At 28.2% G+C, this 25,700-nt stretch overlaps 1 protein-coding gene across 2 annotated transcripts; it reads left to right on the plus strand.

Moving 5' to 3' along the window:
- The first annotated feature begins 16,432 nt into the window (after positions 1 to 16,432).
- LOC105152754 (syntaxin-6) lies at positions 16,433 to 25,591 on the plus strand. Of its 2 annotated transcripts, XM_011067186.2 has the most exons (7): positions 16,435 to 16,890; positions 18,661 to 18,872; positions 19,103 to 19,197; positions 19,561 to 19,620; positions 21,682 to 21,914; positions 22,120 to 22,214; positions 25,203 to 25,591. In XM_011067186.2, the coding sequence occupies exons 1-7, from the start codon at positions 16,856 to 16,858 to the stop codon at positions 25,277 to 25,279; spliced, it is 807 nt and encodes a 268-aa protein (XP_011065488.1). In that variant the 5' UTR covers positions 16,435 to 16,855; the 3' UTR covers positions 25,280 to 25,591. The 2 variants fall into 2 exon arrangements, with proteins under 2 accessions (XP_011065487.1, XP_011065488.1); XM_011067185.2 differs by lacking the exon at positions 25,203 to 25,591 and having other exon boundaries at positions 16,433 to 16,890; positions 22,120 to 24,648.
- Positions 25,592 to 25,700: the final 109 nt, after the last annotated feature.

The following is a 25,700-nucleotide window of genomic DNA, read 5'->3' on the forward strand; positions in this document are numbered from 1 at the left end:
TAAGAAGTCACGAATCAGAAGGCCGTATTAATGTCTTAAGACATTACTTAAGACAGTCTCGAAATAAGAACGAAATAAGAACGAACTGTGAATATCGTCCTTGGATATCTAATTTATATATCTGTAAATGTATAATACGAATTATATTTATAACATTATTATATTTAATCCTGTTTCATAATTTAAAAAATGTTTGCGTTTATCTTTACTTAAAGAATGTATATTATTAATCTTATTATTAATCTTTATTTGAACGTAAATTATCAAAGAGAATAATAAAGATTGAGATATAACTCTGAGTACACACCTTAGTTTTGAGCAGTATTACTATTTGAGCATCCTTATGTAATTAACCATCAATTCGCGTTCGTGAATATCTAATTTTCGTGGATTAATGCGCGACACGCGGAACGACTCGAAAACACATGCGTCTCCCACCGAGATCGCCTAGCGAATGCCAAAGTGACGATCGACCACCGCGCCGCGCCCCCCTACGCCTTCGCCTCGCGACCCGCCGCTTTTCGTCGCGCGACCCTTCCCCCGCCCACCCGCTTTCGCTCGCGACCAACCGCTTTTCGTCGCCAGTGACCCCCTTCCCCTACCGAGTTTTTCGCCAGATGTTTTTAGATTTCACCCAACTATCGCGTATGAAAAATATTCAACGATTTATTCAATTATATTTTTCATATTTTACATGATTTTGACAAACGGATATCGCCGTACATTTCGCGTTTTGCTTCGTGGCATCTCGGGCACAATCCTATATTATTTGCATGGTTCTCTTAAACGAATTAGTAATTATTCGCGTGAGATATTTTTAATATTTTCAATAATTCTCAATTTTCATAATTCTTTTTAATGATCCATACTTCAATAAAGATTGATAAAATATTCTACTTGTATATATGTTCTTTATATAAAGATAAACGCAAAAAATCTTAATAAAATGAAACAATTTGTGCTAAATACAGGTTTGGTTAAAAGTACTAAATATCTTGTTAATCGTTATTTAATTTTTCAGTTAATAAATTAATTTAAGACACTCTACTTTTACTGCAAATTATTCTGTGTTTCAGAAATTCTTTAAACGTACGTATAATAAAATATAAAATAGATTTCGGAAACTTATTTAAAATATTAAATGAGTCAGAAATGTAGTTATTTAAAATAATAAATACTAAATTTCTCTTTTAAGTTTTTAATTTAAAATATATACTTTAATTTTCATCGCTTTTACAAGTATGTACAAATTATTGAACGATTTTTACGTATATTTTGGCAACTTTGAAAAGAATTTGTAAAGTTGTATATTTATAACAAATTCTACATTGTTGTAACTAAATACAGTTAACAAAATGAGAAAAATGTACTTTTTCAAAAATGTATAACTCTGAAACATAAATATTTAAACGAAAAATTTAAACGTTAATGTTTTTTTTAAACTAAATTAAGTTAGAGTTAATGGCTTACAAATTTTTTAATTTAAAAGAAGTTAATAAATTAAAGTTTAAAAGTAACTAAATGATGTTAAAAATTAATGCATTTAAAATTATCTAAATTAATATTTAAATGAAAAATATGTTCAGGATTGTCAGGTAGTAATTAGTTAAAACGTTAAAAGTTAAAAGAAAGTTAAAAAGTTAATAACTTTTAATTTAGATAATTTTAAATGCATTAATTTTTAACTTCATTTGGTTATTTTTAAACTTTAATTTATTAACTTCTTTTAAATTAAAAATTTGTAAGCCATTAATTCTAACTTAATTTAGTTTAAAAAAAACATTAACGTTTAAATTTTTCGTTTAAATATTTATGTTTCAGAGTTATACATTTTTGAAAAAGTACATTTTTCTCATTTTGTTAACTGTATTTAGTTACAACAATGTAGAATTTGTTATAAATATACAACTTTACAAATTCTTTTCAAAGTTGCCAAAATATACGTAAAAATCGTTCAATAATTTTTACATACTTGTAAAAGCGATGAAAATTAAAGTATATATTTTAAATTAAAAACTTAAAAGAGAAATTTAGTATTTATTATTTTAAATAACTACATTTCTGACTCATTTAATATTTTAAATAAGTTTCCGAAATCTATTTTATATTTTATTATACGTACGTTTAAAGAATTTCTGAAACACAGAATAATTTGCAGTAAAAGTAGAGTGTCTTAAATTAATTTATTAACTGAAAAATTAAATAACGATTAACAAGATATTTAGTACTTTTAACCAAACCTGTATTTAGCACAAATTGTTTCATTTTATTAAGATTTTTTGCGTTTATCTTTATATAAAGAACATATATACAAGTAGAATATTTTATCAATCTTTATTGAAGTATGGATCATTAAAAAGAATTATGAAAATTGAGAATTATTGAAAATATTAAAAATATCTCACGCGAATAATTACTAATTCGTTTAAGAGAACCATGCAAATAATATAGGATTGTGCCCGAGATGCCACGAAGCAAAACGCGAAATGTACGGCGATATCCGTTTGTCAAAATCATGTAAAATATGAAAAATATAATTGAATAAATCGTTGAATATTTTTCATACGCGATAGTTGGGTGAAATCTAAAAACATCTGGCGAAAAACTCGGTAGGGGAAGGGGGTCACTGGCGACGAAAAACGGTGGGACGCGGAGCGAAGGCGTAGGGGGGCAAGGTGCGGTGGTCGATCGTCATCACTTCGGCATTCGCTAGGCGATCTCGGTGGGAGACGCACGTGTTTTCGAGTCGCTCCGCGTGTCGCATTAATTAACAGCAATATCTACGAACGCGAATTACATAAGGTTGCCTAAAACTAAGGAATATATTAAGGATTGAAAAGGATTATAGGTTGTATGCACTTTTTCCCTTTATTTCTAAGATTCATTACTCACATACGCAGTTCATGAATATTTTAAATATTTCGTGTGTTCGCAGATGTACGATAACTAACAATAAAAATGAGATTCTTATTGTTATGCATGCTATTATTCTAAAATTGAGATATAATATTGGGATGTTAAAATTATTTCACGTGAGCAATTATGTAAGGAAGACCACGCTAATAAGAATCTCTTTTTACTTCTTGCCTTTTGTCAGCATTACATTGTAATTGATACGAAAAATTGATATTTAAAATTATAAAATAAACGTCAAATATGTTCCTCGGTATATATTATTATATCGCAATATAATTATGATATCGCATTAAACGACTGGCGCCGTTAAAATTAGAAATAATCGTTTTATTAATCGAAAATCATTAAAAATGGGAAGAATGTATTATTTTACTTATTCGTAATATTCGTAATATTTGTTTTATTTCGGCAGTTAGACGGTTGGCGCGACCTTGTGTTTGAAGATGGTACGGGGTGGCACGGAGCGGCGCGTCATGTTTACGTTTAGGCGTAATTACTGCGCGTCCCTTACTGCGATTCTTAGAAATAGGTAGTGTCGTACAGACAAATGCGGCCGTGTCGCGTGCGATTCTTTCACATTACTTTTTAAAATCTTATCGCGAAGAATGCTAAATATAATACGAAATGTTGTATTTTATGAATAATTAATCATTCTAGTAATCGTATTACGTGAATATTTATAAAATACAACTTTTCTTATTATGTATCTAGCATTTTTTGCGATTATTACATGTTTCAAAAAGAAATGTGAGGAAGAGTGGCACGCCACACGACCGCATTTGTCTGTACGAATAGTATCAAACGAGTCATAAAAAAGCTACGTTAATATGAATAATACTCTCATGCAAATAACGCAATTCTTGCTTTCAGAATTAATATAGTTTAATAAGTTAATTCTTTTTTTGTTTTTGTGCACCTTTCGTTATACGATCCCTTTAAAAATTGAACGTAATTCTTTGAAACTATTATTATCGATAAACTATTATTATCGATAAAAGAAACTTTCTCTTTTTTATTAATTAGCCATTTCATTGACTCTATTCATATTTTACAGACATCATCTATAAATAAAAGATTCAACCCTTTTATCTATATAATAGTTATATATTATATTTTTCAGATTATCTTCCCTCTCACGGGTATACCTTGACGTGATGGGAGGGCTCAGTACCCAGAGGATATTTATACGAAAAGAACGGTTTTTCTCAAATCTAAAAATTTTCGGATCTGAATGATATATCTAGATAAATTTTTAGATATTGATTGAAATCGTTCTCTTCGTGTAAAAATCCAACGGAGAAGCTAACGTACCCTCGTCGCCGATTTATTTGAAAATGAACGAACCGCAGCCGGTTCGTCGCGTCGCGCGTTTGTTCGGGAGTGCCGTTCAAGTAATCGGACTCAAGTTATAGTCCGCGCGCGATTATAGTCCATTATTCGCGAGTGTTTTTCGCGAGTGTCCAGTGCGAGAGGATGTGTCAACCCCAACTTTGAGAGGAGGAAGAGGTCTGGGAGAGGCATCGGGCACCAGCGGAGCAACCTTGCGGTAAATATCTTTTTTTGCTATTGTAAAATCAATATCTTTTTTCTATTTATTCGCTTTATTTTACAATGACTTAAAAATAATAATTAGAAAAAAAAAGAATGATCTTAAAATTATTTTGAAATTTTATAAATATATATGTATTTTTAAGATAATGCCCGGGAAAAAATGTTTTATATATAAAAAATGTTTATATATAATTATATGTGTAATGCCCATAAGATTTTTTCGGGTATATAATTATTTTTATAAATATGTAAGTGAATGGTAAATTAAAAAATTCTTGTAAATATATTTTGAAAATTATATGATTATTTTCAAGAGAATTACGTTTATTAAATATTTTTTTAAATATTAATTGATTTTTTTGCTTTGTTTTAATTTAGATTTTATATTTTTGTTACAGAATCATCGTAGCGACGATGCAGATGAAACTCCGCTGTTGCGCATGTTTTTGTTGAGGTAATAGATGCGTGATGACTTTATTATTATATCTACAGATGCATATATGCATCAATTTAATAAAAATATATCTGCATAAATTTTATAAATGTATATGTAGTATTCCATGCATCCATTACTTTAAAGTGGATAAGTTAGAACAGATTAGGATAAATTTAATCCTGGATGCTTCATCTTATTTTATTGTACATGCACTATAAAATTTATAATATCTTATTAACACTCAGTTTAAGTTATTTTTAATCTTTCGTAAAAGTCGCCATTGCTCTTATCCAATCTCTCATTAATTCAACTGAAACAATAAAGTAGAATTATTTCATTCAAGAAAACTATAATGTTAAAGACTCAAATGTTGTTTCTAAATTCATGTTAACGCGAATATATTATATATGTATATGTGCGTATATATATATATATATATATATACGCATACACATATATACATATATAAAATATACATATATATATATATATATATACATACATATTAATCTCAGTTGTATGTAATCCAATTTGATTGATACCAAATAATTCAATTTTAAAAATATAATAAAGGTTGAGTCTATGTAATCGGTTTTTTAAATACGTTTTACATTAAAATATATACGGGATGTTTGATAATTGTATTGATAACGCTACGGGCAAGTAGAACGGACTAAACTGAGTCGAAAAGTCCTCTACCATTTTGCAATTTTCGTAATAGTAACAAGATATTAATTATTAAATAGTGGCGAATATTGATCTTAAATTTCGGCAAAAATTGTTAATTTTCTCCTTATAAAGTTCTAAAATTTTTTCCAGAATTTTTTAATATCGTATTTCCTCACATGTTGATAAAAATATTTGCCAATGAAAAAATGCAATACTAAAAAGTTGATAAAAAATTCTGAAAAAAATCTTAGAGTTCTATGAGAAGAAAATAAACAATTTTTGCTGTTTTTCTGTAAAATTGGTAGTACGATCAACAAGATATTAAGATTTGTCGCAAATTAAGCGTCAAATGTCCTCGGTATATCGCACGTATAATATGATATAGCATAACGATCGCGCCGTTAAAAAATAGAAATAATCGTTTTATAATCGATAGAAAATAAACAAGGGAAGAATAATTATTTATTCGTAATATTCGTAATATTCGTTTTATTTCGGCAGTTAGACGGTTGGCATGACCTTGTATTGAGGATGGTACGGGGTGGCACGAGCGGCGCGTCATGTTTACGTTTACGCGTAGTTACTGCGCGATCCCTTACTGCGATTCTTAGAAATAGGTAATCGTGTCGCGTGCGGTTATTTCACATTATTTTTTAAAATCTTATCGCGAAGAATGCTAAATATAATACGAAACGTTGTACCTTATGAATAATTAATCATTCTAGTAATCGTATTACGTGAACATTCATAAAATACAATATTTCTTATATATCTAGCATTTTTTGCGATTATTATATGTTTCAAAAAGAAATGTGAAGAAGAGCGGCACGCGACACGGCCGCATTTCACGAGTCATAAAAAAAGCAACGTTAATAATAACTGAATAATACTCTCATGCAAATAACGCAATTCCTGCTTTCAGAATTAATATAGTTTATTAATATAGTTTAATAATTTAATTATTTTTTTGTCCGTTATACGATCCGTTTAAAAACGTAATTCTTTGAAATTATTATATCGATAAAATAAAAGGAACATTTCTCTTTTTTATAAAATAGCCATTTCATTGACTTTAATCATATCTTACAGACATCATCTATAAATAAAAGATTCAACCCTTTTAGCTGCTCTAAATTTATTTCGCAATGATAACGAATTGCAGACGTGTGTTTGATATTTGTTTGTAAAAGTTAACCGGTTGCATAGTAATATATAATAGATAATAGCTATTACATTTTTCAGATTATCTTCCCTCTCACGGGTACACCTTGACGTGGTGGGAGGGCTCAGTACCCAGAGGATATTTATACGAAAAGAATGGTTTTTCTCAAATCTAAAAATTTTCGGATGATAATTTTTAGATATTAGAATAAAATCGTTCTCTTCGTATAAAAATCCAACGGGGAAGCTAACGTATCCTCGTCGCCGCTTTATTTGAAAATGAACGAACCGCAGCCGGTTCGTCGCGTCGCGCGTTTGTTCGGGAGTGTCGTTCAAGTAATCGGACTCAAGTTATAGTCCGCGCGCGATTATAGTCCATTATTCGCGAGTGTTTTTCGCGAGTGTCCAGTGCGAGAGGATGTGTCACCCCCAACTTTGAGAGGAGGAGGAGGTCTGGGAGAGGCATCGGGCACCGGCGGAGCAACCTTGCGGTAAATATCTTTTTTGCTATTGTAACATCAATATCTTTTTTCTATTTATTCGCTTTATTTTACAATGATTTAAAAGTAATAATTAGACAAAAAAGAATTATCTTAAAATTATTTTGAAATTTTATAAATATCTATGTATTTTTAAGATTTTTTTAGAAAATGCCCGGGAAAAAATGCTTCATATATAAAAAATGTTTATATATAATGTCTTATATATACATTTTTTCGAGTATATAATTATTTTTATAAATATGTAAGTGAATGGTAAATTAAAAAATTCGATGCTTGTAAAAATATTTTGAAAATTATGTGATTATTTCCAATTTTCAATTTTTTATTATTTAAAAGAATTACGTTTACTAAATATTTTTTTAAATATTACTTGATTTTTTTACTTTGTTTTAATTTAGATTTTATATTCTTTTTGTTACAGAATCATCGTAGCGACGATGCAGATGAAACTCCGCTGTTGCGCATCAAATTGGTGAGTGATGAATTGATGTTTTTGTTGAGGTAACGGATGTGTGGTGATTTTATTAATATATCTACAGATACATATATGCATCAATTTAATAAAAATATACCTGTATAAATTTTATAAATGCATATGTGAAGCATTCCATGCATCCATTACCTTAAAGTGGATAAGTTAGAACAGATTAGGATAAATTTAATCCTGGATGCTTCTTCTTATTTTATTGTACATGCAATCATATTAACACTCACTTTTAATTATTTTTAATCTTTCATAAAAGTCGCCATTGCTCTTATCCAATCTCTCATTAATTTAACTGAAACAATAAAGTAGAATACTATTTCATTCAAGAAAACTACAATGTTAAAGGCTCAAATGTTGTTTCTAAATTCATGTAAACGCGAATATATTATATATTATATACACGAATATATCATATACATATATATATATATATATATATATATATATATATGTATATATATACATACACATAAAAAGGGTGTCTAAAAATAATCGCCAAATATTTCATGGACAGGTAGAGAGAACTAAACTGAGATTTTTTCAGAATTTTTTATCAACTTTTTAGTACTGCATTTTCTTTTTTTCCAACATGAGAAAATACGATATTAAAAAATTCTAAAAAAATTCTGAAATATTCTCAGAACTTTATGAGAAGAAAATAAATGATTTTTGTCTCTTGCAGCTTTTCTGTAAAGTTGATAATATTTGCGTTAAAAAATTATTCAAGACCAATATTTGGCAATTTTCAGTAATTAATATTTTGTTAACTATTGCGAAAATTGCAAAATATTAGAGGACCTTTCGACTCAGTTTAGTCCTCTCTACATGCCCATGAAATATTTGGCGATTATTTCCAGACACCCTATATATATATATATATATATATATATATATATATATATATATATATATATAAAATATATGAGTAATTTAATCTCAGTTATATGTAATTTAATTCAATTGATACCAAATAATTCAATCTTAAAAATATGATAAAGGTTGATTCTATGTAATCGGTTTTTAAATATGTTTTACATTAAAATATATACAGGATGTTTGGTTAGTTATACAGGAGAAAATTAACAATTTTTGTCTCTTGTTGTTTTTCTGTAAAATTAATGGTATTTGAATAAAAAATTATTGAAAACCAATATTGAGTGATTATTAATATCTTGTTAATTATTGCAAAAATTGCAAAATGATACAAGACTTTTCGACTCAGTTTAGTCCGCTGTAGAATTATCAAACACTTTGTATATTACGTCTTAACGCACTTGGAAGTAAAAACAAGAATTAATAAAGTATTCGTATTTTTTAAATAAATAAAATACAGTAAATTAAAAAATATAAAGAACATATATATATATAAAATATAATTAGAGTAAATGAAATTGTTTTTTTTGTCTATAGATATTATAATATAGAACAGTGTTTGTTACAGTATAATAAATATAGTTTTATTATTCTTTCTATCTATCCTATTTTCAAATATTCATTCAGGATTAAATTTTATTTAAGTTGGTGCAGAGAAAAATAATATACATATATGTATATACACACATATATATATATGTATATAACATACTATTTTCAAAGATATTCTTTGTATTGCTTCATACTTATTATTTGTATACTTGTTACTAATGAAATAACAGATATTTTAATGTAGCGCATTTGTTTGTCGTATAATTTATTAATCTCGCTTTTTTATAAAAAATATTTTATGGCTATTAATTGTTACTACTTTAGCCTAAACTTTTATAATTTATCCATATGTAGTAACTGGATTTTATACCAGTCAAAATAGTAACATGATGTAAGATCCAGTATAGGTTCATTGTGTCAAGAAATAAAAGAATTTTATCTGATAATTATTTTAAAAAATCGCGTTCGGAATTTTGCATCTTTTAAAATACTTAATTTTGAAATAATAAATTATGCAGAAAATGATTGTATTAATTTAAAACATAAACGATATACGATATTTATTAATGTAAGGGAAAATTATCTCCCTTTTGGATCTTACATCATTTATCTGAATTTCTTATCTCTCTGCATGTTTTGAGATGAGATTCAGTAACGAATCGTTCGAATCGTTAAGAATACGTGCATGGGCCTTAAATTTTATGGGATAGTAATCGATTTAGTAATTTCCGGTTTATATTTAATTTGAAGTTTTGTTGTTTATATTATGTAAAATTTATACTAAGAAATTTGATCTAATTTCACAATATTTGAGACTTATTTTTTAATTTAGATTTATTTTTAGTCAAATACTTATATTTTTAGTTTCGAATAGACACGAATAAAGAATAAATTTATTCACACACATGTATTAATAAAATTATTATTATTGATAATTAATCAATTTGATTAATATGATGGCCCCTTCGCGACGCGTTCGTGTTTCGCGCATCATACAAAGGCGTAAAATTTTACGCTTTTAGTTGGCAGCAAAAAGGAATATTTCTCCTTGCTGTCGATCTCTGGCATATTAAGCCAGAATATTGACCAGAAAAAAGACGAGGATCTGAACGAGGATTGGTGTGCAACAATCTCATTTTTTGAAAGATATATATAAAGATAAATTCTGAATATTCGGGAGGGCAACTTACTCACAAATTGCGAATTCTTATATTGTTGATTTAAAATACAATAACTAATAAATAACAGGGCTAATGAGAGCTAGTGCAATAATGAAGCGCAAGTTTTGTAAGTTTTTTAATCTACAAATTCTAATTGCACTCTCTGTTATTTATTAATTTTTTTGTATTTAAAAAATTAAAAGTCTACTTTAATTATTATTATTTATTGTTCATTTATTTAGTACGATCGCAATTAGGTAATCTGAAACTTTATTAGTACACGATAGGATATGGTTAGGCATTAGCTGCTGCATTCAGCAAAGAAAGCAGTTTTGCAATTATTGATTAAAATTTGATTTAATATCATTAGTTCATTTAAATTCATAAAAAACCTAAAGCAAGAACCAATCATGTTGAAGAATTGTAACATATAATATTTGCAAAGCTGCTTTCTCTGCTGAACACAGTCATTAACGTATTATATTTACGGTATTAGACGTTAATGATGTAATGTAGGAAGTAGAAATATACGAAGAGGTAGGATACACGAATAGGCACGAATAAATGAAAATATGGATAGGGTTGAATAAGTATATGGATAGGTAGGGACTGTATAGATAAAGACAATAAATTTAGATAAATTGAAAAATTAAATTATTATAAAAAATAGATTTCGCGATCGGTTAATTAAATTTTGTTTTAAAAAATAAATATAATTAAATTAAAAGAATATTATATAATAAATCTAACTAATAAGTTATATAATATTTATTTTAATATGTAGATAAGAATACATAGACATTATGTGTACGTACTTGATAATTGTAAAGAAAAAATTAAAAATTAAATAAAATTTTTAATTGATCTTAAATTTTATTTAATTCTCAACAACCCAATTGTCAAACATGATTATATATTATATATAATTTTAATTTTATGATTATATATTATATATAATTTTAAATTTCATTGAATTTTCAGCTCCCCTGAAATTAAACTTAATATCTTATAAAATTCTGTACATATACAAAGTATGTATACGCATTAATATTGTAATTAATTTTATCATAAATAAATGTATGTATAATAATATTACATACGTAATATAAAATTTATGTGAACTATTTTTAAATGCCATCGTGTTTATTTTTGTAATTTCCACAATAATTTATTGGAATGTTATATATTCATATTAAATATATCTATTCCATATAGATAGCATTTATCTTGTCGTAGTAAATCAAATTTATTGTTGCTTTATTGATGTAAATTACACGAAATCGACGAACCATATGATAACAAAAATTGTTTATTAATTTAACGAATTTGATATATGTTTAATTAAAAAAATTTTTTTTAATTTGGATTTTATTGTAAATATAAAGAAGTCATTAATAATTTTAAGTGACTTTTAATTAAAAATTTGATGTTTAAAATAATCATCAATTTTTCGTCTATTTAATTTATTAGTCAGTAAAGATTCGAGCTTTGACTGAGATAATATAGGTTAAATATTAACTTCTTGTTTGTTTTTTACATTTATATTTTTAACATTAAAAAATTACAAATATTAATAATTAATTTATTATGTACGAAATCGCTGTCCCTCGCGTCAAATGGATGCTATGTTGATGCAGTGAATGCGTGATTTGTGCCGATAGAAAGTCTATAAAGATATTATTCCTCGTCGCTTTCTGTAAAATCCATTCGCAAAGTCTAGTTTGGTATCTTGTTGGAAATTCTTGTGCAGGATCGGAATTAATTCCGAGTTTTCTTGTCTTGCACTGGAAGTAATAATTTTGTCAATGAGTCAGACAATTATATGCTATTTTAAAATCAAGTTACGAAATTAATTTAGTAGTATACTTTAACATACAATTTTCGTCGCTTTTTTTGTTTTATTAAATGTTCTCCCACTAGTAATAATAATGTTAGTAATAGGACTATATCTTAATAACAATACGAATTTAATATTATATAATGTATGGATATACATATGATTATTTTTTTAAATCCAAATTGTTAAGTAAATAAATTTAAGCCTTATGCAAATAATTTGCTTATTTTTCGATGCTCTAACAAAAAAATATGATTACGAATGTATATATTTAATTTTTTAATTGTTATTTTAAAATCATTTTTAGATATTGGAGACATCCCGCCATTCCAGAATATTGTTAATTATTAATTTATATGTATATTATATACTTTTCTATGATAAAATACATGCAGATATATTATGAGATTATATTTAATAAATTTTGATTTTTGTTGATTTAGATAATTTTTTTATCAAAATACCTTATATTCTTTTATCAATGATATCGTGATTACATGAATTTAATTAAAAATGTGTGGATACAAAAAATTCGAGATAAGTCGAATGGATACCTTTATATTAGCGAGGTATTATTAATTAAAATTTTGGGAAAATGCAGAAACAAAAAGATTGTTAAATTTTATATATAATAACAAATTTTGCAGAAAGCATACTTAGTTCTTTAAAAAAATCTCGTTATTATTAAGTTCGATTTATCTCAAACAGTTGGTACCCGAAATACTTTTGTATTCATACGTATAAAAAATTACAATAATGCATGTGTTTTATTACTATTAAATATATTCCTTCGTAATCACCATTCCATAAGGAAATTATTTTATCTTTTTATTTTTAATAATAGATGGAACATATAATTTCCTCGCAAATTTTGATATTACATTAAAAATGCAATAAAAATATAATTAAGATGCTACTAAAATTATTTCTGTCATAAGTGATCTGAAAGATTTGGAATTCACATCCTTCTGTAATAAGACCGCTGGTGTTTCACGGATTGCTTAACTTTTTTTTGCGAATGGATCTTATGAATTTGACGTGGAATCAGAATATATCAAGTTCGCTTTTCTAGAAGATTTTTTTTTTCTTTGTATAGGATACTAACCTTATCACAACGTGGAAAGACCTTGATCAAATTATCAGGATAATTATCTTAAATGCAATGAAAGTTTTGTCGTAAATGTATTAATGACTTTTTATCACGATATTAATAAGTTTTATAATATAATCGCAAGTTAATAATTAATAGTAAATACGATCTAATTATTATTAATATTTTCATTCCACATTTATCAATATTTCATTAAACATTGGTTTAGAAAATTTGTGTTATCGTATGTATTTTCGAATTAATTGTGCTCCTATAATAATTCTTATTATATTTCGAACAACATTTTTTATTATACATTGTATTGTAAATAATTATTGTATTATTAAAGGATTACAATAAAAGATAATATTAAAAAGCTATGCAATGTAATTGTTAATTATTTTATTGTATTTCGCTAATCATAATGCAATATGATTTTAGCGAAATGTAATAAAATAATTAAAGAAAAAAAGAGAGATATAAAATTAAAAAATAAATTTAAAACATACATACCTGCAAAAACCAACTAAATTTATTAGTAACTCGTTTTTTTACGGGGGAATATACTTACAAAGAAAAGAGGATCGCCATTAAAAATTGGCGAGGGTGGTGGAGGGCCTCTTGATTCATTTTTATTCATATAAATTTTCTTCACAATTTTAAATTAAATGTAGTTTGCTTATACAATTAGAAGAGTTCTAACTTTATTCAAATTGCAAATTGCAAATTGTAAATATAATTATAAGATTAAGAATGAGGTAGAGAGCCTACAATTAGAGTGACGCCATACGGGTATCACTTGTGATTGGTCCGCCATGTTTTAGCCATTCCCTCTAGTTTTTTAACCCTCATTATTTTCTAAATTTTGAATTCATGCTAAAAAATACTTTTATTATTTTCATAACATATCCTTTTTTTAATGAATTGTTACAAAACGTATTGTATATCCAACCATATTTCTAAAATTATTTCGATAATTTTATTTTTATCAATGTATCTTTACGTATCTATATCGTTCAATGCTGTTGCACCTAACTCTAAAACAGTCTGTTGGATAGACTGAGACCGTATATCTCTTTCTCTCTCGCAGAATTTCGCTAAAATATGACGTCATCTCTCGTATAGTGCCACTCTCTACTTTAAACAAGATGATAATTACAAAAACGAGCAAATTTACTAGGTGTTGACCAATGAAATAATCAGTATTCTAGTAAATTCGCTTACTTTTATAATTTTCGCTTCATTTCAAGATAAATCGATCCCCTGCTGAACGTAGCTGATCACCGAGGCCGTTATTCATAAAGTCACAATCAGACGCATCAGAAGATTGTGATTGAAAATTGAAAGATTGAGTGCGTTCAGCAGAAGAAGCAGCAACTGTTGTAAAATTCTTTAATATGATTAGTGTTGCCCTTAGTTTCTCACTGGATTTAAATGTATAAATCATTGAAATTTAACCAATCAAAACAATAGGAGCTAAAATTCCTTTGTCCTTATTGGTCAAATTTTAATTTTTAATTTTTAATCTTAGGCTGGAGGCCCTGAAGTGTATTTAAGGCTACCGCACACAAAATTTCTGTAACAATAATCCTAAACATGAACTTAAGCCGATGAGCCAATCAGGATACTGCTTTAGATCTACGCACATTAACGGAAATAGAAATAGCAGTAAACTTATCCGTAAGGCAAGTTTCAACCGGTTAAAAGTTCACCTTATTGCAAGATTATGGATAAGTTTATTATCATTTCCATTTCCATTTAGATTACGTAATCTAAAACAATATCCTGATTGGCTCATCGGTTTAAGTTTACATCTTACGGTTAGGGGCTCCGCACATATAATAAAAGAAACAAGGAATAGAGAACACAAAATAAGAATTTGAACCTATCAAAAATCATATATTGTGGAATACATAGTTTCTAATAGATTGAAATTCTTATTCTCTGTTCTCTGTTTCTTTTATTGTGCGGAGCCCCTTATTGTTGTGGAATTTTGTGTGCGGCATCCCTTACCGCGTATTGCGCAATCGCGTAACCAATCAGAAGCGATCTGCTGTGTGGATTCGCGTTTTACTGATCTTTAGTTATCTTTACTTATCGATTGGTTACGCGATTACGCGATACGCGGCAAATAGGCTTTGGGACTCCACCCTCAGGCTGCTTGCACATGCAGCATAACTTGCGTCAACCAAATTGTATCAAATTCAGCTATATTATGCCTTATTCTATTAAGACAATTTGATCGGCTAATGCAAGTTACGCTTATACATGTGAAAGCAGCCTCAGATAGTCTCACCAACTCCGATTAGCTCGGATCTATAATAGGCTTTTAAGTCTTTAGCCACAAGAAATGGACAAATCATAGTTTATTAATCATAGTTTATTAATCATAGATTATTCTTCTCGCGTTCCACTGTAATTGGTCAATTCCTTAAGACTTAAGGCTTAAAACATCTATTATAGATCCTTAATCTAATCGGTCGATTAAAGCCCGGTCTCGCCAATTCCGATTAAGCTAACCAGTCGATTAAGTGTCAACCGTGATTGGTCAATTCTGCTGAACAGCAAATGCGATTGATTAGTTCTAATGTAAAAATCCATCGATTAATCGGAGTTAGTGTCGTTGGTGAGACCGGCTTTCAGAGTGCAGTCGAGTTGCCGCTATGAATGCTTCAAAGCATTTTTTGATTGGTCAATTAGTAAAATTCTTTCTTCCGATTGGTTAATCAAATGCTTCAAAGCATTCGTAGTGGCAACTCGATCTCAATTTTTAATATGTAGGATGTGTAATCTGATTTCGACCTTATGCCCATGTCACACTACGCATTGAAGATTGAGGATTATGAAATAAGGATTAGAATTCAGCCAATTAGAATAAAACGGATTAAAATTAAAACTATCTGATTGGTCGAATTCTAATCCTTAATTCGCAATCTTCAATCTCTAATGCGTAGTGACACTGGCATTACTACCTAAGTTTTTTGTGGGCCAGGTCTTTTAACTTAAGTTTTACTTAAAATCTCATTACAAACGTCTCTAAAACTGTTCAATTTCTTACTTAAGGCCTTTTTTCTTGCTCATGATATCTCTGAACGCCGTATAATCGTGTGGCGAATCAATATCGTAGCGACGACGATTGTCAGCGTCGTACGGTATTACGCCACGACGCGCCGCAATGGGGCGCTCGCGTCCGCGGGGGTGAGTCAAATAAATAGCGGTGCGTTGCGCCGGAATCGGAGCAGACGTCAAACCACGTCAAACGTCACGCCAACGCGGTTACGATTGTTACGAGTGAAACACCGCCGAGGCCGAGATCGCAGCTCTTACGACACTAACAGACTTGACTGTTCGCGCACCCCCTCCGCAGGTCGTATTAGACCATACCAGACGACGGAAGACGGGATCGCGCGCCGCGGGTGCAGTTCCCAAGCGCGAGTCTCAGAGCCCCAGCGAGCGCGCCGTTCCTCGGAGGGGACCTCCGGTTGCGCTCGAGAATCTCGTCCCACCGATGAGCGAGCGGCCGAGGCGCGAGCGCGCTTCCACAGAGGGTGCCGCGCGGCCGTCACGGCGAGACAGGCCGCGGCCCAGGCTTTAAATTTAAAGACGGAGCGGATAGAGGAATGACGCTGGAGAACCCGTTCTTTGTCGTCAAGGAGTAAGTGCGCCGCGGGGGAAGGAGCCAAGGAGCAAGTGCATCGATTTTTCCTCCGCGCGATCGACATGCGTCGCACGAATCGGCACGAATCGGCACGAATCTGACGAAAGAAAAGAAAAAGGAAAGGATAGAGGGGATGATCGTTTTCGAGTGCGAATTAATCCCCTGCGTGTCATCGCCGTGACTTTTTTTTTCTCCGAGAAAGGGCTGTCAAGGGGTGGGTGGAGGGTAGCGATCGTGAGCGTGAGTGAGCGCGCGGAGAAGTGTAAGCGCTTGCAAACACGCCGATAACGGCGCGACCGATAAGAGGATCAATTAACCAATATTGGATATCGGCGTGATATCGTCGGATTAGATACTAAAAATTTATGTGATAACGGACGTTATCATTTTTGTTTCAAGAAATGTCACCTCTCGTCGCGATAGTTATCTCCGACTGACATATTGCTTTGACAGGGGATAATTCTCTGACGTGACAGACCAATACGTGTGATGGATCCTTTGTATAAATGTTGCACGATGTTGCGCGTTGATAGAATTTGTCGACATGATTCTTTCGGTGAAAGAAATGGAGCGATCGAAACGTTTTTTTTTTTAATGTAGATATGTCTGTAATAAAAGGAGCTCTATCTACGCGAAATATCTATGATTTTTTCCCTAAAGATTAGATACAGTTCGGACGGAGATACCGTAAAATTGTTTGTATAATAATTATTAGATATTGTAATAATTTATTGTAATCTTTGAATTTGAGTGAAAGAAATTTCTAATAAAAGTTTAATGCAATGTTTAATTAATTAATATAACATTGCAATTAAAAATATTAGAATACATAATGGAGTAAATATTGGTGTTGTTACAGAATTGCATTAATAAATGATAATGTAATATAAAATATAATAATGTGTATAATGTATGTTTGATATATATATATATATATATATATATATATATATATATATATATATATATGAGATATTAATTTGTCTTGTAATATTTATATATAAAGAATTGGAGTTAAAGAGCAGACTTTCAAAATACATTTTGTCCAAAATTTGTAATTTTCAGAAAACAAGAAAAAAAATTCCACACATAAGAAAATTACGCACTTTACAGAAAATAACAAGTCAATCAGTAGGATGCGAAATATTGAACAAAATTGCTAAACAATTGCAAAAAATGTTAAACAAATGCACTTTGTTTGTCTCTAGTTAAAAAACATAATACACTTCGAAATGTTTGTTTTTTCAGTATATAAATTAACGATGAAAAAATGCTTTCTGAACGTCTCAGAGTAACTTATAATATAAATCTTTGAACACTACGTCTAACTAAAAATTGAAATTTTCGACAAAATGCATTTTGAATGCTCCTCAATTATCTCCTCTAATTATCTTACGATAAAAATTGAAAAAAATACAAATAGTACAAAGAGAACTTTATCTGAATAATTTTGCATGAAATTATATTTATAATTTGCGTAAAAATATTTTTATAGAGATAAATCACATATTTTATACAAAAAATAATGATAAATATAAATATTTAAGCATAAATATGAAAGTGTAAATTTAATTTGAATTTAAATTAAGATTTAAAATTCGAATGTTAGATTGAATATGGATTTAAATTTGAATCGCCGTGTTTTTTTACACTAGGACGTGTATCATTGATTGATTTGGATGTATCTGCAGTGCTTTATGTGAATTTGTTTAGATTTAAGCTATTACGTGATCGGCAATGTGCTTTAATTGGCTTGGACTGTTTCAGCGAGGTGTGCAAGGCGTTGAACAAGAATCGCGGCTTGTACGGTCGTTGGAGCGAACTGCAGAATGTCGCGATCGCGTCGCCGACCGGTATACCGCTGAGTGGTTCAGCTACTGCAATCTCACGTACAGACGAACTCGATTGGACCACCACCGAACTGCGGAAAGCACTTCGTTCCATCGAGTGGGATCTTGACGACCTCGAGGATACTATCTATATCCTTTTTCAATCTGAAACATTCCAATACAATTTACTGTAATTGAATTTGAATTTGATTTGCATGAATACGGATATCTATTTGAATTTGAATTTAACGTCAAATTTGTATTTAAATGAATTCAAGTTTGAAATTGAAATTTAGATAAATGTCGAAATTTATATCAAATTTAAATCTACTTTTTAATTTAAATTTGAATTTTTTATATCGTCCTTAATACGTGTGTACGTATCGTTGAAAAAAATCCAACAAAGTTCAAAATCGACAACAAGGAGTTGACCGTTCAACGGAGTTTCATTGAGCAGGCACGAGAGGAAGTCAAGGTAATTAATTAAATATTTAATTGATACTTAAAAAATAGTTCTATATACAGAGGAAAATCTATTTTCTTTTCGAGTTACTTTGGCAAGCAATTAAAAATTGCCTCATATTACGGTTACTTATTAAATATCTAATATCCACTTTTTAAATTACATAAGATAAATATAACATATAATAATATATAACACGTAATGTAATTTATATTGTACATAATCACTGCAATTACTTATATATTGCTATATTTGCATTACGATTCATAGTCACGCAATGCTTCGTTACATATATTAACACGTTCATGAAAGTGCCCGCGTTTGCGAGACTAATATCACCCTAATGGCTCTATTCGCTTATTAAAACTTTCGCAGATCATGAAGGACAAACTGAACTTAAGCAGAAGTCGGGATCGTGACAGCACAGCAAGACAGGTTTGTATATACATTGCGTTTCGCTTTACTTATATTCCACATCATATAACTGTATTTAGCATGCTAATTGTAAGTATTAAATTGTACATATATGTTGCAACCAGAAAACAATTAAAGAACATAAGCAGTGCGTCTGAATAATTGGTATGAAAAAAACAAAAACAAGAAAAATTGAAGAAATTTGAAAAGTAAAAGTAAGTGAGAAAAAAAGAAATGAGTCGAAAATGTACTCAGTGCAAGTCCGACAATTTCAATCGTTTAACAAGGAACTCAAAGAATAATCCCAACGAATATATAATCTTTCATCATTAATCTTTTTTCTATTTTAAGAATGTACAGCACTTACACTAATATTATATATAAATACATATATATATATATATATATATATATATATAAAATATTATAGCCAAAGGGTTAATTCAAAGAATTAAATATATATATATATATATATATATATATATATATACACTTATTGTAATTTACTGTAGTCAATATATACATTCTAACTAATAAGGCCCAGTTTCACAACTCACAGTTAACTCTTAATTGAGGTTCAACTTATTTCTCATCTTTTTCTAGAATTGAAAAGAGATAATGAATAAGTTGAATCTCGATAGAGCTAACCATGAGTTGTGAAACTGAGCCTTATTATATACATTTACTAAAGTTAACACACCTATATATACATATAATATTGACATTTAATAGCATTTATATCACATGGAAATGCCTCATATATATATATATATATTTTGAATGACTGTAATACATCTCAGATTAACATTAAAAGTTTAAGAAATTAAAATTTAAGAGATATATTTTTTTACAAAAATTTAATACCAGTAGTAATTTTCAGTATTAAATTGGGTTTCTATAATGAATTTAAATTTTTCATATCTTAACCTATACATAATCTTATATGTTACGAATATATATAAGGTTTTTTTTAAATCTCTATGCTTACAAAACACTCATTGTAACCTAAGTAATTTGACATTTGTCACAAGTTGAAATCTAAATTCGAGTTTAAATCGAATATGAATTTCTTTATCAAATTTAAACCTTCATTCATAGTTCTGAATTGTGAATTTTCTTTCATCTATTTATTTTAATTAACGCTGAACTAATGAAAATAACGTTTTTTTTTATCTTTTGAAATATTGAGATAAATTCATTATTTTCATTAAATTAAAAGTGGATTTTTCAAAATTAAAATTAAAATGTTTATAAATATAACAATTCGCAGCTATCTTCAGCTGTTTTCAGCTTTATTCAGCGACAGTGACATCTGTCGGTATTGCGTCCAATTTTTTTGTCAGTATTGAACAATATCGTTTTGCTGTTAGAGTTGACGCCGTTGACGCATTTCAGTGATTCTAACCTCAATAAAGTGATTCGTTATGTCTTATCAAGTAGCATTATTTTGATGGTTCACACGTTATAGAATTAATAAATCGGTCTAATTCTCGCAAACGATAATGGTATACACAATATTAATTTTTTTCGATATTAAACTTAATTAAGTTTCGCTATAATGGTATTTATGTAAGAGAAAATTGTGTCTCCAAAAATTCGCAGGAAACGATTTTTATCTTTAGTTTCTTTTTCTTATTTTATTTATGATAAGTATCATATTTTTCATTTTTTCATTGATAATTTAGTATTTACAAAATTTTAAACATTAAATACGTACGATAAGTATGTGTACAGTCTTACAATATATATAAATAAATAGAAGCAAATTTATTTTACATTATATTTTTTTAAGATGTCTGTTCATCAATATTATTAAATTGTTTGTCAATTTCATTTGTGATATTATTATTCTAATCTGTTAGGATTGCGTTTTACGACTAAAAATTAAATTTGACATACAGTTTACAGGATTGGATATGAATATATAAATTCACATGGAATTATTTAAACACTAAAGATTCAGTTGAATTATTTAGAGTTTTTAATTCTTATTTGTTGTGTATTATTTTAATTTCAACAATTTCATTTGTTATATATCTGTGATAATTATGTTATGATATTTGATGTATTATATATTTTTAGCCGCTTTTAGACAACAGCCCTGCGAGAGTGCCGGCTAATCATGGCACTACTAAATACAGCAAGCTAGAAAATGAAATAGATAGTCCAAACAGACAGTTTCTCAGTGATACAATGCAACAGCAAAATTCTATGATGAGACAGCAGGACGAACAGTTGGATATGATTGGGGAAACAGTTGGTACATTAAAAACAGTATCCAGGCAAATCAACAGTGAACTAGACGAACAAGCTGTGTAAGCTAATATTTTATTATTTTTTTTAGTTTAAAAAATTATAAAATATTAATATATCATAAATTTTTTATTTTTCTTATAATTAAAATATAAGAAATTACACATAACAATAATATTATTGATAATAATGAAATGTATATAACTAAAAATTTATTATTAATGTATTATATTATTATTGCAACATGTCAAGATGAATTTTTCACAGGATGTTGGATGAATTCGGGAATGAATTAGAGACGACTGATTCCAAGTTGGACGCTACCATGAAGAAGATGGCTAAGGTGCTGCATATGAGTAATGGTAACTATAACAATTACATTCCCGCTCCTACTACTCCGGTGACATCCAGCGTCACCGATCTTGTTTCTGATAACAAACCTTCCTCTCTTTCCTCTTTATCTACCACAATCGCCAATTGTTTTTTGTGTTCCAATGATTAATTGTCATGCTAATTGTCTTGCGCCTTTAAACAATTTGAGGGTACCAATAAAAGATATTGTAACATTTTCGGATACATTTTCAATCTGAATAGTTTTAAAAATACAATATAAACACAAACACAATATATAATATATATAACAAGAAATATTGTCATCTAAAAAGTATCCGCGGTTTTTTGTCACTAGATGTGTGTTGATGGTCATATATCTAGTGACAAAGTACCGCGGATACTTTTTAGATGACCTAATACATACATATATGTATAAAAAGAGGATACAAATAATGCTTTTAAAATGTTACAGTATTTTTTATTGACGTCATTGAATTGTTTTTAATAAATTAATTATTCTTTAGATTATTGTTTAGATGAAAAAAAAGATTGTCTATAATCTGAAAAGTACACTTAATTCTATTTGTACTTAATTCTATTTGTAGCGCAAGTTCGAGTTTTATGTAACAAGTATAATTTTAGAAATATTTAGAAATTTAAAAGAGAGAGATTTACAATCTCCTATTAAATTATAAAAATATCATTCCTAAATTTGTTTAAAAATTATCGTCGAAAAGAGAGAGATGTTGCACATGGGTAGCCTATATGTAATGTATGTAATATATTATTGCAAAAAATTAGCTGTCGTATAACCTGGATTAATATTACTATTTGTCCTATGAAATTATTTACTAAATTATGTCTAAATTATGTTAAAAAAGCAGTTACATTATTTTTGCTACTATGTTAATAATTGTGTATGTTATTAATTACATTTTTAATTTTTTTATTTATATTTTAATTTGATATTGTAATAGTAATTTTATTATTATTAATTGATATTCCTTTGTAATTTTAAAATTAAGAAATTTGTAATAATTTGGACAAATAATTTATTGGCTAATAATTAGCTAATATTAATTGTAACTATTTTGAACAGGTAATATTAATAATTAAAGATAATTTAATAGCTTCTTTTTTTTAATTCTAATATTTAGAAATTTAATTTAGATAAATTTAGTAAATAATTGACTAATTTTATAATTTTTACTAAAAAAAATAATCAATTCAAATTTTTATTAACATTTTTTGTTTTAGCATCCAATAACATTAATCATGTGTTGCATTTTTGCTATATCTTTTTAATTATTATTAGCACTAATTGTAAGTAGAAATAAAATGAAGATAATATAAGAAAATTAAGATCCTTTAGTTAGATGCAGACGAGTGGCATTTTGGGGCATAAATCATGATAGATGAATATATTATATCAGCCGATGTAAATTTTAGAGAACAAAGTATTATAATACATGAGACCTAATTAATTTTAACTGTTGCTACGTAAGTTTGCGTAGTTTGTTATAATTATAATTACCAAAGATATTGAGCCCTCTTTTGACAAATGTGAGTATAATATCAAAATCAGGACGGACCAGATCTTCGAGGGATTATTGTTAGTAGAATTGTATGTTGCAGAAATAGTACAGTTATTTATAAACTTAAACATTAAAGAAATGTACAGGATAATCTCGAAATATATTTTAGTTCTATATCTGGAAGGATTGAAGAAATAAATGCATAAATCAAGTAAATAATTTAGGAAAAGATAAAGATTTAAAAAGATTAAAATTTTAGAGAAAATAAATTATGACAAACGATTGAAAAATTAAAAAATTTAAAAAGCTAATAATTAAAAATCTACATGTGGAACGTTAATTTGAGAGAATCTTCTTTTCAAGGCAAAGAATTAAGAAAGTTTAAAGGTATAAAATAAAATTTTTTAAATCTTAGAGTAAAATGTATGTAATATTAAAAGTTTAAGGAATCAAATCTTCCTAAAGATTTAAACATTTAAGAAAATATTAAATAGTTTAAATCTATAAATTATAAAATTATGAAGTGATTGTGAATCTATTTCAGAATTAAAATTCAAAGAGAAAAAGAAATCTTATATAATTATTAGAGATTATTTTGAAGAAATATATATATATATATATATATATATATATATATATATATATAAAAACTTCTTCATAAACAGAGTGAGAACTTTTCAAAATTGAAAAGAAAAATGTATTAAAACATATATGCATTCACACATAATAATTATATATTTTTCTTTGTTGGGGAAGACAGTTGCATGAGACAGTTAAATAATATATATGTGCGAATTGAGGAGAGCGTAGATTGTATATGTAATTGAATGAAGACGTAGTAAAAATTGTTATCTCTTTTTTCTCGTCGACGACCAATTGTGAAAAAAGAAATATAGAATACAATTGACGAATAAAATATAAGAACCAATTTGTATTGTGAGCTGTAAACAACTGTAAATATTCCTATTTCCTTAATTTTTTTAAAATTGCTATTTACAATTTCTCACGAAATTATTTATATCTTTAGTCCAATGTTTTAAAAATCCTAAAAATTTTTAAAGTATATATTAAAAGGATGTAAAATAATAATTATTAATAATAATATGTGCTACGTTTTTAAATAGTTCATGAAGTTTTTAATATATTTGATCACACACATAATTTCGTGAGTAATTATAATACATAAATGTTATAATTGATCTCATTAAAACGATATGGATTTTATTTAATTTATATAATTTTATCGTATTTAAAATGAACTAATAAAGAATGTTTGCCACATTTTTTATGGGCAAAGTAAAAAAAAACAATATGAAAAATTATTCCAAAATCTCAATGTAATCTTTGTCTAGTCAGGATTATTGTTAAATGATAAGAGTATTTTCATAAAAATATAATCACAATTTAATCTCGTAAATGATTCGCATGGATCTCGTAAGAATCTCGAGTGACGCATGTGATGTTACTTTCCGTTTGTTTTAGATCGGGGACAATGGGTAGCCATTGGAGTGTTGACTGCTATATTGGTGTTTTTAATCATTTTATTTATAATTAAATGAATCATCTCTCATCTCCTTTAGCTTCTTCCCCTTTTCCTCTTTTCCTTCGATAATGATTTCGTTTGTAGCTTTAAATATAATATAAGTCCGTTTGACCTATTACTGATAGCGAGATTTTATGAATACTAGAAATAAATACAGAGTTAAATTAATTTATAATGGTCTTCTCTTAAATGTCATTCACCAATGATAAGTGCAATAGTATTTTCTATATAATTGCCTATATAAACTATTTAAGCAATCATATATTATAATTATAATAATGTTGTGTAATATAAAATATATTAAAATTGTTTTTCTTCGCTAACAAAACATCTCCAATTATAGACATGTTTCTTCTTTGTTTGAAAGATAAGAATATATAGTAATTTACGAAGTTGATCGAAAATTTAAAACGTTATAGATACGCATATATTAACTT

Source organism: Acromyrmex echinatior, chromosome 14 (assembly GCF_024713525.1).
Source record: "Acromyrmex echinatior isolate Ae372 chromosome 14, ASM2471352v2, whole genome shotgun sequence".
Classification (NCBI taxonomy): Eukaryota; Metazoa; Arthropoda; class Insecta; order Hymenoptera; family Formicidae; genus Acromyrmex; species Acromyrmex echinatior.